General features: G+C 38.7%; 1 protein-coding gene across 1 annotated transcript in view; it reads right to left on the bottom strand.

The window, feature by feature from the left end:
- LOC138766533 (mucin-3B-like) overlaps positions 1-18,832 on the bottom strand; it is a 51,906-nt gene that overhangs the window by 14,281 nt on the left and 18,793 nt on the right. The window contains exons 3-5 of the mRNA XM_069944123.1: positions 2,038-18,774; positions 1,928-1,959; positions 64-88 (exon numbers count right to left, since the gene is read on the bottom strand). Coding sequence (XP_069800224.1) covers positions 64-88; positions 1,928-1,959; positions 2,038-18,774 — 16,794 coding nt within the window. The remainder of the gene's footprint in view (positions 1-63; positions 89-1,927; positions 1,960-2,037; positions 18,775-18,832) is intronic.

Below are 18,832 nucleotides of genomic sequence, written 5' to 3'. Positions count from 1 at the left end.
ACTTATTTACCATCTGTGTCCGTAACTACTTATCTTTTTATATATGCTATATTATATTCTTACCTATGTGTACGGTGACAATTTCTCTCTAAAAAAAAAAAATTAAAGAGTTTAGAATAATGATACATCAACATTATAGTAAAAATTGACCTTATATATCTATTACATCTGGATAAAAAAAAAAATCCCAGGATATCCCACAAATTTATATTTTTGGCATACATTTTCTACCTCCTCACCTTCTCAGACCAATATCATTTTTATTCTTCTATTGAGTAATATTTGGTACTTTGTAGTGCTATTATATAATTAAAAAAAAAAAGTTGTAAGCTAAAATTGAAAAAAGTAAATTCATGGAGAGAAATATAGATTGTTGTAATTTTTTAAACTTTTTTTAAAACTTTCTTAATAACCCTTTTTGCCCCACAAAGAGGGTATTATAAGCAATTATTACATTACAAGTGTAGTGCATATGCACTGCATAGTTCTAGGTTATAGGTGCTCTGCTGGTACAGCCTGCCACAGGTAGACCTTATCGGCAGATCAGTCATGGCAGACCCCAGAGAAGGATTGGGCTGCCATAACAGTGGATCAGCACCACTGTTTACATTGCAGGGGTGCTGATCATACCCACTGAACACAAATGACAGCTGTTTATGCTGGGTTTACACGTAGCGACAATTCACCCTATCATACGATAAACTATTTCGAAGTAACAATTTTTTTTGTAGCGATCAGCGTTTAGACAGAATGATATATTGTACAGAAAAATCGTTTTGTGATCGGTTAAGCCCATCTCGCACATAGGTTAAATCAGTGAACGACTGTTTACACAGAACGATCTGCGAATTTTTTGAGAGCGACGAACGACGATTTAAGAACATGTTGTAAGATCAAAATGAACGATTTCTAGCTCGTCGTTTGATCGTTCGCTGCGTTTAAACGCACGATAATCGTTAGAATTCGATCATTATCGTGTAAATTCGAACGATAATCGTTCCGTGTAAACGCAGCATTAGATACTGCAATCAATAGTTATTTCCAATGACAGTCATTACCGACAGATAGCCTTCGACATACCCCCTCACCCGACCGCTGTTATAACTGTACTTTATAGGTTGTGATAGGTTAAAGGACAACTCCGGCGGGAACCCCCCCAAAAAAAAAAAAACACAGACACACACAGACACCATACTCACCATCCCTCCGGTGATGATTGCCACTCCATTCGCCCGCCGTCCGCCTCGCCGTCACCTGGGTTCGCCGTCCAGCGATGTCTCTTGCTTCCGGGTCCATGAGAGAGAAAAGGCTGCCAGTGCGCTTGCGCACCGGCAGCCTTTTCATTGGCTGGAGCGCATCACATGGCTTCCAGCAAGCTCAACCAATCAGGGCTGAGCAAGCTGGAAGCCATGTGATGCGCTCCAGCCAATGAAAAGGCTGCTGGTGCGCATGTGCACCAGCAGCCTTTTCTCTCCCATTCACTCTCAATGAAGACGCCGAAGAGGAAGAAGACCCGGACCGCCCCCAGCTCTGACGTCACCCGTCACCAGATGCCGCCCGGGAGAAGAGGACCGTGACGACCGTAATAGGTAATGTATACATTCTTTAACTTCCGGGCGGGGGGGTCGGAAAGTGGGGGAAGGGGGCCAGACCGGGTATTTAACCACATTACAAAGTTATATAACTTTGTAATGTGTGTTAAATAAGCCAAAAAAAAAATTCGCCGGAGTTGTCCTTTAAAATGGTTTAAAGCTTTATGTTGTATCACTCCTATCCTACTTAATTGGAGCCATCACCATAGATTTTCCTTTAACAGAATGCACCATCAACAACTGGGGTAATAGAACCTGTTATGCCCCTAACATATAGCTAATATTACTATGCACTCTTTAGTTTTATATTACAATGAGCAATATGCTCTGGTTACCTGTGCAGCTTCCAGTCGTCCTAAGTCAATATCTGCAAAAAATAAAAGAACATTTAGATATACAAGTCTGAAAAGTTTGTGATTGCATTAACCAGGAAACGGAGGTGTACCTTTTACAATTCCCTTGGTTGATCTCGGTAACTCAATGTTTGGGGTCTCGTTCCCTGTTCCTAAATCTGACACTTTAGTATTAGTTGTTATATCAGTAGTAGATGAAGCTTCTGTTAATGTAGGTGTTGATGGTTGTTTTGCGCCTTTCCTCTGGGCCTCAGGTGTTGATGCCACCATAGTAATTATTCCTGTCATAAAAACTTCCCCCGACATTGTAGATTCAGTGGTCGGTTTTCTTGTAGTTATCAATTCTGATTGACTTAATGTAACTGTACTTAAGGTCATAATATTTGTATGTGGCGAGTTATCTTTTTGGGTTCTTAACGTTTCTGTAGTTGTCTCAACTATCGTTTTAAGACCTTCTGAAGTCTTTTCAGTTTTATCATGTGACGTTGTCCCCAGGTTGTCAGTTGTTCCTGCTGTAGTTGGTGGTGACTCCATTGAGTTTGTTGTTGTAGCTCTGTCTGTTGTTGCGGTTTCTGTAGAACCTTTTTGAATTGTTGGTATAACTGAAGATACTGTAACTATCTCTTCTTCTGGTACCTTGGTGGATGTTAATGGACCCTCTGTAGATGGTCTTGGGGTGGACTTTGAGGAAGCCCCATCTATTGGTGACATTGTAATGGATTTTGTTTGTATTGTAGGAGAATCTGTCATTCTTGAATTACTCACTTGGGTTGATATTATTGTAGGAACCATATGTGATGTTGATGAACCTTTTGTTAGTTCTCTAGTTATGGTTGTTTCCTCTATAGATGTTGGTACAACTCTGGCATGTGTTCCAGTTGTGGCCACTGGTTCTGTCATAGTTATTGTGCTTAGCTCCAGGTCATCTTTAAGTGTTGTTAAAGCCATTGTAGATGTTTGTGTTACTGTTGCAGTTTTCATTAGCTTGTCATTAGACATTGTAGAAGACTCTCCTATAGTTGGTCCTTCAAGAGACGTTGATGTAAAATACACATGCTCTTGGGTCTCTGTTTTTAATGGTATTGTAGATCCAATAACTATTGGTGTTGTAGTCTCTTCACTCTGTCCACTTAAAGAAGCATTCGTAGGTTTTGATTTACCATCTGTAAAAATTTCTGTTAGTCCTTCTATTGGAGAATATGAGGAAAAAGTGAAAGAACTTGTGAAGGGTAAGATGTCTTCTGAGGTTTGAGAAAAACCTGTCATTGTCATAGTAGATTTTTCTTGTGTAATAGTCGACATATGTGAATCATCTTCCAGAGTTGACCTATCTATAGACATTGCAGTAGAGCTTGTAGCGATTATTGTTGTTGGACCTTCTGCGAAATTTCCTGTTGAATAATTTGAGGATGCAGTGACAGATGTGGAACTTGTATCCTCTATGGATGTAATATCCGTTGATGTTCCTGTCGAGAACCTTGATGTCTCAGTTTCTTGTGTAATTGTCTCTGTTTTTAATGGTGTTGTGGATAATGGGTCTATTGCTGTAGTAACCATTGTTGTAGCTATTCCTAAGGTCACTGGTGTAATGTCTACAGACTCAGTGACTGGAACTCCGGTTCCTACTAATATTGGACTTGATGTTCCTCTAGATACTCCACTAGATGTGGGCATTGTATTGGCATCTGTGATTGTGGTCCCTATAGACTCTGTGGTTTCATGGCTATCTCTATTCAGTGTTGCACCTGACACTGCTGAGCTTGGTAAAGTTGGTAAACTTTCTGTTGATGGTATCATTGTTGTATTATCTATGAATGTTGCTAGTGTGTTTGTTGCAGAATTTGTAGATATTATTTCAGTTGTTGCTGCTGTGCTTCTAGAGATTGGTATTCCTAAAGTAGATTGTTCTATTCTGGGTGATGTGGCACCATCTATTAATGTTGTTGGTTCAACTCTTTCTGATCCTTCAGTTGCACCTTTGCCAGAAGTGGTTAATTCAGGTATATGAGTTGTTGCATCTGCCCTTGTTTTCATTGTTGATATACCTGTAGTAGATTGTTCTATAGTAGATATGTTTGTCTCAGTTGTCATTGTTGGTTTAATTCTGAACACTGTTGAGCCTATAGTAGATTGCTCCATTGTAGATGATGGTGCTCCTGTTCGTGAAGATGTTATTTCACTTGTTGCAGTCACTGCAGATGTTGATGAACTTCCAGTAGATGCTGCTACCGTGGATATTGTTATTGTTTGTGCATCTTCTGTTCCTACATGAATTGTTCCCGGACCTGAAGATGTTATTAGGGTTGCTGCAGTTTCCATTGTTGGTGGTAATGTAGAATCTGGTGAGCCTGTAGTAATTTTCTCTATTGTAGATGGTATTTCACCACTTGTGGATGTCATAAGTGCATCTTCTGTTGTTTGTCCAATAGTTTCTGAGTCTGACATTGTTATTGATCTTGCTGACGTCAATGCAGACATTGAAGCACTTGCATTCAATGTACCAATTGTAGAAAGCATTGCACCATCCATGGATCTTGTTGAGGCTTCTTCTGTTTCTACTTGAACAGTTCCAAGACCAGTAGATGTTTCAGCTGTTGCTGTTATCAATGTTGGTGTCACTGTAGTCATTGAGGGATCTAAAGTAGATGCTAATATTGGGGATATGGTTTCAACATTTGTGGCCATTGTTTGTGCTTCTTCTGTTACTTCTTGGATGGTTCCAGATTCTGTAGATCTTATTACACTTGTAGAACTTACCGCTGTTGGTGTTTTTGTAGAACCTATAGTAGCTTGTTCTACTGTAGACAAAATCTCACTGCCTGTGGATGTAATAAGTGCATCTTCTCTTATTATTCCATGTGTTCCTGAACCTATAGTTGATGTTGAACTTTTTGTCACTGCGGACATTGATGGACTTGCATTCAATGCATCAGTTGAGGGAACTGTTGCACTATCCATAGATCTAGTTGTTAAATGTTCTCTTTCTACTTGAACAGTTCCAGGATCAATAGATGGTATTACAGTTGTTGCAGTTGTCATTGTAGACACTAGTGAACCTGAAGTAGCCAAAGGACCAATAGATGTTGCAGATGTTGCTAATATTACTGGTGGCGTCACTAGAGACTTTGATGGGGCTGATTTAGATGCTGATATTTTTGGGACATTTGGGTTGGTTGTTTGTGCATCTTCTGTTCCTTCTTGAACAGTTCCAGGACCTGTAGATGCTATTACAGTTGTCATTGATGATATTATTGTAGACACTGGTGAATCTGTAGTAGAATGTTCTATTGTAGATGATATTTTACCACCTATAGATGTCATTAGCGCATCCTCTGTTGTTGACTTATGTGTTTCGGAACTTAGGTGTGTTATTACACCACTTTCTGTCACTTTAGACATTGGTAAACTTGCAGTAGATGCTGATATTGTGGATATTGTTGGAAAATTTGTGGTGGTTGTTTCTACATTTTCTGTTCCTTGTTGAATACTTACAGGACTCTTAGATGTTATTACAGTGTTTACAGTTTTCATTGTTGGTGTAATTGTAAACACTGGTGAACCTGCAGTCGATTGTTCCATTGTAGATGATGGTGCACCACCTGTGGATGTCATATGTGCACCTTCTGTTGTCATTTGATGTGTTCCTGAACCTGAAGATGTTTTTCCACTTGTTGCAGTCACTGCAGAGGTGGATGAACTTCCAGTAGATGCTGCCACTGTGGGTGTTGTTATAACATTTGTGCCCATTGTTTGTGCATCTTCGGTTACTTCTTGAATGGTTCCAGGACCTGTAGATGTTATTACGGTTGCTTCAGTTTCCATTGTTGGTGGTATTGTAGACACTCGTGAACCTATAGTAATATGTTGTATTGTAGATGATGCTTCGCCACCTGTGGATGTCGTAAGTGCACCTTCTGTTGATTTTCCAATAGTTTCTGAGTCTGACATTGTTATTGATCTTGCTGACGTCAATGCAGACATTAAAGCACTTGCATTCAATGTATCAGTTGTGGAAAGTATTGCACTATCCATGGATCTTGTTGTTGCGTGTTCTGTTTCTACATGAACAGTTCCAGGACCTGTAGATGTTAGTATAGTTGTTGCAGTTGTCATTGTTGGTGTTATTGTAAACACTGGTGAACCTGTAGTAGATTTATCTATTGTAGATGATGTTTCATCACCTCTGGATGTCAAAAGTGCATCGTTTGTCAATAATCCAGTATTTTCTGAGTCTGGTAATGTTATTGCCCCAGTTGCCGTCACTGTTAACTCTGGAGGACTTATAGTAGATGTTGCTATTGTGGATATTGTTGTTGCATTCTCTATTTCCTCATGAAAAGTTCCAAGACCAGTAGATGTTGCAGCTGTTGCTGTTATCAATGTTGGTGTCACTGTAGTCATTGAAGGACCTAAAGTAGACGCTAATATTGGGGATATTGTTTTTACATTTGTGGCGGTAGTTTGAGCTTCTTCTGTTCCTTGATGAACAGTTCCAGGATTTGTAGATGGTATTACAGTGTTTACACTTGTGATTCTTGATGTTATTGAAGAAATTGGTGAAGCTGTAGTAGATTGTTCCATTGTAGATGATGGTGCACCACCTGTAGATGTCATATGTGCATCTTCTGTTGTTATTTGATGTGTTGCTGAACCTGAATATGTTATTGCACTTGTTGCAGTCACTGTAGATGTTGATGAACTTCCAGTAGATGCTGCTACTGTGGGTGTTGTTATAACATTTGTGGCCATGGTTCGTGCATCTTCTGTTACTTCTTGAATGGTTCCAGGACCTGAAGATGTTAATATAGTTGCTGCAGTTTCCATTGTTGGTCTTATCGTAGTCTCTGGTGAACCTGTAGTAACTTGCTCTATTGTAGATGATATTTCACCACCTGTGGATGTCGTAAGTGCACCTTCTGTTGGTTTTCCAATAGTTTCTGAGTCTGACATTGTCATTGATCTTGCTGACGTCAATACAGACATTGAAGCACTTGCATTCAATGTATCAGTTGTGGAAAGTATGGCACCATCCATGGATCTTGTTGTTGCGTGTTCTGTTTCTACTTGAACAGTTCCAGGACCTGTAGATGTTATTATGGCTGTTGCAGTTGTCATTGTTGGTGTTTTTGTAAACACTGGTGAACCTGTAGTAGATGTTTCTATTGTGGATGATGTTTCACCGCCTGTGGATGTCATAGCTAAATTGTTTGTAAATAATCCAGTAGTTTCTGAACTTGAAGATATTACTGCATCAGTTGCTGTAACTGTTGACTCTGGAGGACTTACAGTAGATGATGTTATTGTGGACATTGTTGTTGTATTCTCTATTTCCTCATGAAAAGTTCCATGACCTGTAGATGTTGCAGCTGTTGCTGTTATCAAAGTTGGTGTCACTGTAGTCATTGAAGGACCTAAAGTAGACGCTAATATTGGGGATATTGTTTTATCATTTGTGACCATTGTTTTTGCTTCTTCTGTTACTTCTTGAATGGTTCCAGTTTCTGTAGATCTTATTACATTTGTAGAACTTATCGCTGTTGGTGTTATTGTAGAACCTATAGTAGCTTGTTCTACTGTAGACAAAATCTCACTGCCTGTGGATGTAATAAGTGCATCTTCTCTAAGTATTCCATGTGTTCCTGAACCTAAAGTTGAACTTTTTGTCACTGTGGACATTGATGGAGTAGCATTCAAGACGGTTGAAAAAGGTGTTGTACTATCCATGGATCTTGTTGTTAAATGTTCTGTGTCTACTTGAACAGTTCCAGGATCAATAGATGTTATTACAGTTGTTGCAGTTGTCATTGAAGATGATATTGTAGACATGGCTGAACCTGTAGTAGCTCCAGGATCAGTAGATGTTGCAGCTGTTGCTATTACTGTTGGTGTCACTAGCGACATTAATGGACCTGATATAGATGCTGATATTGTGGATAATGTTGGAACTTTTGTGGTGGTTGTTTGTGCATCTTCTGTTCCTGGACCTGTAGAAGTTATTACAGTTGTCATTGTTGATGTTATTGTAGACACCGGTGAATCTGCTGCAGATTGTTTTACTGTAGATGAAATTTTACCACCTCTAGATGTAATAAGTCCATCCTCTGATGTTATCTGATGTGTTTCGGAACTTTTCTGTGCTATTGCACTAGTTTCCATCCCTTTAGACATTGGTAGACTTGCAGTAGATGTTGCTATTGTGGATATTGTTGTTGATTCTTCTGATTTCTCATGAACAGTTATTGATCCTTTAGAGGCTTTTGCCTCTGTTGTATTTATCACTGTGGGCATCACTGTAGACAATGATGGACCTGATGTAGTTGCTGATATTGTGGATATTGGTTTAACAGTTGTGGCCATTGTTTGTGCATCTTTTGTTCCTACATGAATGGTTCCAGGATCTGTAGATGTTATTACGGTTGTTGCAGTTTCCATTACTGATGTTTTTGTAGACGCTGGTGAAACTGTAGTAGATTTTTCTATTATAGATGATCTTTCAGCACCTTTGGATGTCACAATTGCATCTTTTGTACTTAATCCAGTAGTTTGTGAACCTGAAGATGTTATTGCACTTGTTGCTGTCACTACAGACATTAATGGACTTACAGTAAATGCTGCTGTTGGGGATAATGTTGCAATATCCATAGATGTTGTTGTTGTTGTTGTTGTTGTTGTTGTGTGTTCTGTTTCTTCCTGAGTAGCTCCAGGACTAGTATATGTTGCAGCTGTTGCTAATATTACTGTTGGTGTCACTATAGACATTGATGGACTTGATATAGAAGCTAATATTGTCGAAACATTTGGGGTGGTTGTTTGTGCATCTTTTGTTCCTTCTTGAACAGTTCCAGGACCTGAAGACATTAGTACAGTTGTCATTGTTGATGTTATTGTAGACACCGGTGAATGTGTAGTAGATTGTTCTATTGTAGATGATATTTTACCACCTGAGAATGTGATAAGTCCATCCTCTGTTGTTAAAACATGGGTTTCCGAACTTGTCTGTGTTATTGCACTAGTTTCCATCACTTTAGACATTGGTAGACTTTCGGTAGATGCTAATATGGTGGATATTGTTGTTGTTCCTTCTGATTCCTCCTGAACAGTTCCTGGACCTGTAGATGCTGTTACATCTGATGCATTTATTACTGTGGGTGTCACTGTAGACAATGATGGACCTGAAGTAGATATTGATATTGTGGATATTGGTTTATCAGTTTTGGACATGGTTTGTGCATCTTCTGTTCCTACATGGATGGTTCCAGAACCTGTAGATGTTATTATGGTTGTTGCAGTTTCCATTGTTGGTGTGTTTGTAGACGCTGGTAAAACTGTAGTAGATTTTTCTATTGCAGATGATGTTTCACCACCTGTGGATGTGATCATTGCTTCTTTTGTACTTAATCCAGTAGTTTCTGATCCTGAAGATGTTATTGCACTTGTTGCTGTCACCACAGACATTAATGGACTTACAGTAAATGCTGCTGTTGGGGATAATGTTGCAATATCAATAGATGTTGTTGTTGTGTGTTCGGCTTCTTCCTGAGTAGTTCCAGGACCAGTAGAGGTTCCAGCTGTTGCTAATATTACTGTTGGTGTCACTACAGACATTGATGGAGCTGATGTAAATGCTGATATTGTTGGGACATTTGTGGTGGTTGTTTGTGCATCTTCTGTTCCTTGTAGAACAGTTCCAGGACCTGTAGATGTTACTACAGTTGTCATAGTTGATGCTACTGTAGACACCATTGAATCTGTAGTAGATTGTTCTATTGATGTTTTTTTTCCACCTGTGGATGTCATAAGTCCATCCTCTGTTGTTATCTGATGTGTTTTGTAACTTGGCTGTGTTTTTCTACTACTTTCTGTAAATTTAGACATTGGTAGACTTGCAGTAGATGTTGCTGTTATGGATATTGTTGTTTCTTCTGATTCCTCATAAACAGTTCCTGGTCCCGTAGATGCTATTGTATCTGTTACATTTATCACTGTGGCTGTCACTGTAGACAATGATGGACCTGAAGTAGATATTGATATTGTGGATATTGGTTTAACATTTGTGGCCATTGTTTGTGCATCTTCTGTTCCTACATGAATGGTTCCAGGACCTGTAGATGTTGTTATGGTTGTTGAAGTTTCCATTGTTGGTGTAGACATTGATTTTTCTGTTATAGATGATGTTTCTCGACCTGTGGATGTCATAAGTGCATCATTTTCACTTAATCCAGTAATTTCTAAATCTGAAGAGGTTGTTGCACTTCTCGCTACAGTCATTAAGGGACTTACAGTCAATGCTGCGGATGGCGATAATGTTGCAATATCCATAGATGTTGTTATGTGTTCTTGTTCTTTCTCAGTAGCTCCAGGACCAGTAGATGTTGTAGCTGTTGCTAATATTACTGTTGGTGTCACTATAGACATTAATGGAGCTGATGTAGATGCTGATATTGTAGATACATTTGTGGTGGTTGTTTGTGCATCTTCTTTTGATTCCTGAACAGTTCCAGGACCTGTAGATGTTATTACAGTTGTCATTGTTGATGTTATTGAAGACACTGGTGAATGTTTAGTAGATTGTTCTATTGTAGATGATATTTTACCACCTGTGGATGTCATATGTGAACCCTCAGTTGTTATTTGATGTGTTTCCAAACTAGCCGGTTTTATTGCACCAGTTTCTGTCATTTTAGACATTGATAGACTTGCAGTAGATCTTGTTATTGTGGATATTGTTGTCTCTTCCGATTCCTCATGAATAGTTCCTGGACCAGTAGATGATAGTGCAGCTAATGTATTTATCACTAAGGGCGTCACTGTAGACAATGATGAACCTGATGTAGATTTAAATATTGTGGATATTGGTCTAACCGTTGTGGCCATTGTTTGTGCATCTTCTGTTCCTACATGGATGGTCCCAGGACCTGTAGATGTTATTATGGTTTTTGCAGTTTCCATTGTTGGTGTTTTTGCAGAAGTTAATGACAATGTAGTAGATTTTTCTATTGTAGATGATGTTTCAACAACATTTGATATCATACTTGCATCTTGTGTCCTTAATCCAGTAGTTTCTGAACCTGAAGATGTTATTTCACTTGTTGATACAGACAATAATGGACTTGCAGTAAATGCTGCTGATGGCGATAATGTTGCAATTTCCATAGATGTTGTTGTTTTGTGTTCTACTTCTTCCCGAGTAACTCCAGGACCAGTAGATGTTGCAGCTGTTGTTAATATTTGTGTTGGTGTCACTATATATATTGATGGATCTGAAGTAGATGGGGATATTGTGGATATTGTTGGAACATTTGTGGTGGTTGTTTGTGCATCTTCTGTTCCTTGTTGAACATTTTCAGGACCTGTAGATGGTATTACAGTCGTCACTGTTGATGTTACTGTAGACACTGGTGAATCTGTAGTAGAATGTTCTATTCTAGATGATATTTTACCACCTGTAGATGCCAAAAGTGCCTCCTCTGTTGTTATCTGATGTGTTCCAGTACCTGACCCTATGGAGGCTGTTGCATCTGTTGCATTTATTACTGTGGTTGTCACTGTAGACAATGATGGACCTGAAGTAGATGTTGATACTGTGGACATTGGTTTGACAGTAGTGGCCATTGCTTGTGCATCTTCTGTTCTAACATAAATGGTTCCAGGACCTGTAGAAGTTATTATGGTTGTTGAAGTTTCCATTGATGGTGTTTTTGTAGATGCTGGAAACACTCTAGCAGATGTTCGCTTTGTAGATGATGTTTCACCATCTGTGGATGTCATAACATCATCTTTTGTACTTAATTTATTAGTTTCTGAACCTGAAGATGTTATTGCACTTGTTCCTGTCACTACAGACATTAATGGATTTACACTAAATGCCGCTGATGGGGATAATGTTGCAATATCCATAGATGATGTTGTTGTGTGTTCTGCTTCTTCCAGAGTAGCTCCAGGACCAGTAGATGTTGCAGCTGTTGCTAATATTACTGTTGGTGTCACTATAGACTTTGATGGATCTGATGAAGGTGTTGAAATTGTTGAAATATTTGTGGTGGTTGTTTTTGTGTCTTCTCTTCCATTTTTAATAGTTTCAGGACCTGTAGATGGTATTGCAGTTATCATTGTTGATGTAATTGTAGACATTGGTGAATCTGTAGTAGATTGTTCTATTGTAGATGATATTTTACCATCTGTAGATGTCACAAGTCCATCCTCTGTTGTTATCTGATTTATCCCTAAACTTGTCTGTGTTATACCATCAATTTCTATCACTTTAGACATCGGGAGACTTGCAGTAGATGTTGCTATTAGGGATATTGTTGTTCCTTCTGATTCATCATGAACAGTTCCTGGACCTGAAGATGTTATTGCATCTGTTGTATTTATCGATGTGGCTGTCACTGTAGACAATGATGGACTTGATGTAGTTGCTGATATTGTGGATATTGGTTTAACAGTTGTGACCATAGTTTGTGTATCATCTCTTCCTACATGAATGGTTCCAGGACCTGTAGATGTTATTATGGTTTTTGCAGTTTCCATTGTTTGTGTTTTTGTAAACGCTGGTGAAACTGTAGTCGATTTTCCAATTGTAGATGATGTTTCTCCACCTGCGGATATCATAAGATCATCTTTTGTATTTAATCCAGTAGTTTGTGAACCTGAAGATGTTATTGCAGTTGTTGCTGTCACTACAGACATTAATGGACTTACAGTCAATGCTGCTGATGGGGATAATGTTGCAGTACCCATAGATGTTGTTGATGTTGTTGTTTTGTATTCTACTTCTTGCTGAGTAGCTTCAGGACCAGTAGATGTAGCAGCTGTTGTTAATATTTCTGTTGGTGTTGGTAAAACCGTAGCAGATTTTTCTATTGTAGATGATATTTCACCATCTGTGGATGTCATGAGATTGGTCATTGATGCATCTGATGTAGATGCTGATATTGTTGGGACATTTGGGGTGGTTGTTTGTGCATCTTCTGTTCCTTGTACAACAGTTCCAGGACCTGTAGATGTTATTACACTTGTCCTTGTTGATGTAACTGAAGACACTGGTGAATCTGTAGTAGATAGATCTATTGTAGATGATATTTTACCACCTGTAGATGTCATAAGTCCATCCCCTGTTGTTATTTGATGTGTTTCTGAACTTGTCTGTGTTTTTCCACTTCTTTCCGTCACTTTAGACATTGGTAGACTTGCAGTAGATGTCGGTATTTTGGATAATGTTGTTTCTTCTGATTCCTCCTGAATAGTCCCTGGACCTGTGGATGCTTTTCCATCTGTTGGGGTTACCACTGTAGACAATGATGGACCTGAAGTAGATGTTAGTATTGTAGATATTGGTTTAACACTTGTGGCCATTGTTTTTGCATCTTCTATTCCTACATGAATGGTTCCAGGACCTGAATATGTTATCATTTTTGTAGTTTCCATTGTTGGTGTATTTGTAGATGCTGATGAAAGTGTAGTAGATTTTACTATTGTAGATGATGTTTCACCACCTGTGGATGTCACAATTGCATCTTTTGTACTTAATCCAGTAGTTTCTGATCCTGAAGATGTTTTTGCCGTTGTTGCTGTCACTACAGACATTAAGGGACTTACAGTCAATGCTGCAGATGGGGATAATATTGCAATGTCCATAGATGTTGTTGTGTGTTCTGCTTCTTCTTGAGTAGCTCCAGGACCAGTAGATGTTATAGCTGTTGCTAATATTACTGTTGGTGTAACTAGCGACATTAATGGAGCTGATGTAGATGCTGATATTGTTGGGACATTTGTGGTGGTTGGTTGTGCAACTTCTGTTGATTCTTGAACAGTTCCAGGACCTGTAGATGTTATTACAGTTGTCATTTTTGATGTTATTGAAGACAATGGTGAAGGTGTAGTAGATTGTTCTATTGTAGATGATATTTTACCACCTGTGGATGTCATGTGTGAACCCTCAGTTTTTATTTGATGTGTTTCCAAACTAGCCTGTGTTATTGCACCAGTTTCTGTCATTTTAGACATTGATAGACTTGCAGTAGATCTTGTTATTGTGGATATTGTTGTCTCTTCTGATTCCTCATGAATAGTTCCTGGACCAGTAGATGATAGTGCAGCTAATGTATTTATCACTAAGGGCGTCACTGTAGACAATGATGGACCTGAAGTAGATTTAAATATTGTGGATATTGGTCTAACCGTTGTGGCCATTGTTTGTGTATCTTCTCTTCCTACATTAATGGTTCCAGGACCTGTAGATGTTATTATGGTTTTTGCAGTTTCCATTGTTGGTGTTTTTGCAGAAGTTAATGACAATGTAGTAGATTTTTCTATTATAGATGGTGTTTCAACAACATTTGAATTCACACTTGCATTTTGTGTCCTTAATCCAGTAGTTTCTGATCCTGAAGATGTTATTGCACTTGTTGCTACAGACAATAATGGACTTACAGTAAATGCTGCTGATGGCGATAATGTTGCAATTTCCATAGATGTTGTTGTTGTTTTGTGTTCTACTTCTTGCCGAGTAACTCCAGGACCAGTAGATGTTGCAGCTGTTGTTAATATTTGTGTTGGTGTCACTATATATATTGATGGACCTGAAGTAGATGGGGATATTGAGGATATTGTTGGAACATTTGTGGTGGTTGTTTGTGCATCTTCTGTTCCTTGTTGAACATTTTCAGGACCTGTAGATGGTATTACAGTCATTATTGTTGATGTTACTGTAGACACTGGTGAATCTGTAGTAGAATGTTCTATTCTAGATGATATTTTATCACCTGTAGATGTTAAAAGTGCATTCTCTCTTGTTATCTGATGTTTTCCAGTACCTGGCCCTATGGAGGCTGTTGCATCTGTTGCATTTATTCCTGTGATTGTCACTGTAGACAATGATGGACCTGAAGTAGATGTTGATACTGTGGATATTGGTTTGACAGTTGTGGCCATTGTTTGTGCATCTTCTGTTCCTACATGAATGGTTCCAGGATCTGTAGATGTTATTATGGTTGTTGCCGTTTCCATTGATGGCGTTTTTGTAGAGCCAAGTGAAACTCTAGTGGATGTTCCCATTGTAGATGATGTTTCACCACTTGCGGATGTCATAACATCATCTTTTGTACTTAATCCAATAGTTTCTGAACCTGAAGATGTTATTGCACTTGTTGCTGTCACTACAGACATTAAGGGGCTTACAGTAAATGCTGCTGATGGGGATAATGTTGCAGTATACATAGAGGTTGTTGTTTCTGAACCTGTAGATGCAATTGCATCTGATGCAGTTATCACTGGGTGTGTTAATGTAGACAATGATGGACCCGAAGTAGATGTTAGTATTGTGGATATTGTTTTAACAGTTGTGGCCATTGTTTTTGAATCTTCTATTTCTGCATGAATGGTTCCAGGACCTGTAGATGTTATCATTTTTGTAGTTTCCATTGTTGGTGTTTTTGTAGACTCTGATGAAACTGTAGTAGATTTTTCTATTGCAGATGATGTGTCACCACCTGCGGATGTCACAATTGCATCTTTTGTACTTAATCCAGTAGTTTCTGAATTTGAAGATGTTATTGCACTTGTTGCTGTCACTACAGACATTAATGGACTTACAGTCAATGCTGCTGATAGGGATAATGTTGCAATGTCCATAGATGTTGTTTTGTATTCTACTTCTTGCTGAGTAGCTTCAGGACCAGTAGATGTAGCAGCTGTTGTTAATGTTTCTGTTGGTGTTGGTGAAACTGTTGCAGATTTTTCTATTGTAGATGATATTTCACCATCTGTGGATGTCATGAGATTGGTCATTGATGCATCTGATGTAGATGCTGATATTGTTGGGACATTTGTGGTTGTTTGTGCATCTTCTGTTTCTTGTAGAACAGTTTCAGGACCTGTAGATGTTATTACACTTGTCCTTGTTTTTGTTACTGTAGACACTGGTGAAGGTGTAGTAGATGGATCTATTGTAGATGATATTTTACCATCTGTAGATGTCATAAGTCCATCCCCTGTTGTTATTTGATGTGTTACAGAACTTGGCTGTGTTTGTCCACTTCTTTCTGACACTTTAGACATCGGTAGACTTGCAGAAGATGTTGGTATTGTAGATATTGTTGTGGTTTCTTCTGATTCCTCATGAACAGTTCCGGGATCTGTAGATGCTGTTCCATCTGTTGCAGTTACCACTGTGGACATCACTGTGGACAATGATGGACCTGAAGTAGATGTAGATATAGTGGATATTGGTTTAACCATTGTGGCCATTGTTTCTACAACTTCTGTTCCTACATGAATGGTTCCAGGACCTGTAGATGTTATTGCGGTTGTTGCAGTTTCCATTGTTGGTGATTTTGTAGACACTGGAGAAACTCTAGTAGATTTTTCTATTGTAGATGATGTTTCATCCCCTATGGATGTCATAATTGCATCTTTTGCACTTAATCCAGTAGTTGCTGATCCTGATGATGATATTTCACTTGTTGCTGTCACTACAGACATTAATGGACTTACAGTCAATGCTGCTGATGGGGATAATGTTGCAATATCCATAGATGTTGTTGTGTGTTCTGCTTCTTCTTGAGTAGCTCCAGGACCAGTAGATGTTGTAGCTGTTGCTAATATTACTGTTGGTGTCACTATAGACATTGATGGACCTGGTGTAGATGCTGATATTGTAGATACATTTGTGGTGGTTGTTTGTGCATCTTCTGGTGATTCTTGAACAGTTCCGGGACCTGTAGATGTTATTACAGTTGTCATTGTTGATGTTATTGTAGACAATGGTGAAGGTGTAGTAGATTGTTCTATTGTAGATGATATTTTACCACCTGTAGTTGTTATTTGAAGTGTTTCCAAACTAGCCTGTGTTATAGCACCAGTTTCTGTCATTTTAGACATTAGTAGACTTGCAGTAGATGTTGCTATTGTGAATATTGTTGTCTCTTCTGAATCCTCATGAACAGGTCCTGAACCTGTAGATGATATTGCAGCTGTTGCATTTATCACTGTGGCTGTCACTGTAGATAATGATGGACCTGAAGTAGATGGTGATATTGTGGATATTGGTTTAACAGTTGTGGCCATTGTTTGTGTATCATCTCTTCCTACATGAATGGTTCCAGGGCCTGTAGATGTTATTACGGTCTTTGCAGTTTCCAGTGTTTCTGTTTTTAAAGACACTGGTGAAACTCTAGTAGATTTTTCCATTGTAGATGATGTTTCACCACCTGTGGATGTCATAAGATCATATTTTGTATTTAATACAGTAGTTTGTGAACCTGAAGATGTTATTGCACTTGTTGCTGTCAGTATAGGCAGTACAGTAAATGCTGCTGATGGGGATAATTTTGAAATATCCATAGATGTTGTTGTTGTTGTTGTTTTGTGTTCTACTTCTTGCTGAGTAGCTCCAGGACCAGTAGATGTAGCAGCTGTTGTTAATATTTTTGTTGGTGTTGGTAAAACTGTAGTAGATTTTTCTATTGTAGATGATATTTCCCCATCTGTGGATGTCATGAGATTGGTCATTGATGCATCTGATGTAGATGCTGATATTGTTGGGACATTTGTGGTGGTTGTTTGTGCATCTTCTGTTCTTTGTAGAACCGTTCCAGGACCTGTAGATGTTATTACATTTGTCCTTGTTGATGTAATTGTAGACACAGGTGAATCTGTAGTAGATGGATGTAGTGTAGATGATATTTTACCACCTGTGGATGTCATAAGTCCATCCTCTGTTGTTATTTGATGTGTTTCCGAACTTGGCTGTGTTTTTTCACTACTTTTTGTCACTTTAAACATTGGTAGACTTGCAGTAGATCTTGGTTTTGTGGTTATTGTTGTCGTTTCTTCTGATTTCTCATGAACAGTTCCTGGACCTTTGGATGCCATTCCAGCTGTTGCAGTTACCACTGTGGTCATCACTGTAGACAATGATGGACCTGAAGTAGATGTTGATATAGTGGATATTGATTTAACAGTTGTGGCCATTGTTTCAGAAACTTCTGTTCCAACATGAAAGGTTCCAGGACCTGTAGATGTTGTTGGTGATTTTGTAGACGCTGGAGAAACTCTAGTAGATTTTTCTATTGTAGATGATGAATCTTCACCTGTGGATGTCATAATTGCATATTTTGTAGTTAATCCAGTAGTTTCTGAAAATAAAGATGTTATTGCACTTGTTGCTGTCACTACAGACATTAATGGACTTTCAGTAAATGCTGCTGATGGGGATAATGTAGCAATATCCTTAGATGTTGTTTCGGAACTTGTAGATGCTATTGCATCTGATGCAGTTATCACTGTGGGTGTCACTGTAGACAATAATGGACCCGAAGTAGATGTTGATATTGTGGATATTGGTCTAACAGTTGTGGCCATTGTTTTTGCATCTTCTGTTCCTACATGAATGGTTCCAGGACCTGAAGATGTTATCATTTTTGTAGTTTCAATTGTTGGTGTTTTTGTAGATGCTGGTGAAACTGTAGTAGATTCTACTATTGTAGATGATGTTTCACCACCTGTGGATGTTATAATTGCATCTTTTGTACTTAATCCAGTAGTTTCTGATCCTGAAGATGTTATTGCATTTGTTGCTGTCACTACAGACATTAATGGACTTTCAGTCAATGCTGCAGATGGGGAGAATGTTGCAATATCCATAGATGATGTTGATGTGTATTCTGCTTCTTCCTGAATAGTTCCAGGACCAGTAGATGTTGCAGCTGTTGTTAATATTTCTGTTGGTGTCACTATAGACATTGATGGACCTGATGAAGATGCTGATATTGGAACATTTGTGGTGGTTGTTTGTGCATCTTCTCTTCCTTGTAGAACAGTTCCAGGACCTGTAGATGGTATTACAGTTGTCAATGTTGATGATAGTGTAGGCACCAATAAATCTGA

This window comes from Dendropsophus ebraccatus, chromosome 10, assembly GCF_027789765.1.
Source record: "Dendropsophus ebraccatus isolate aDenEbr1 chromosome 10, aDenEbr1.pat, whole genome shotgun sequence".
In the NCBI taxonomy this organism is placed as follows: Eukaryota; Metazoa; Chordata; class Amphibia; order Anura; family Hylidae; genus Dendropsophus; species Dendropsophus ebraccatus.
The sequence above is the reverse complement of the archived record's forward strand: the minus strand, read 5'-3'. Positions and strand labels throughout refer to the sequence as shown.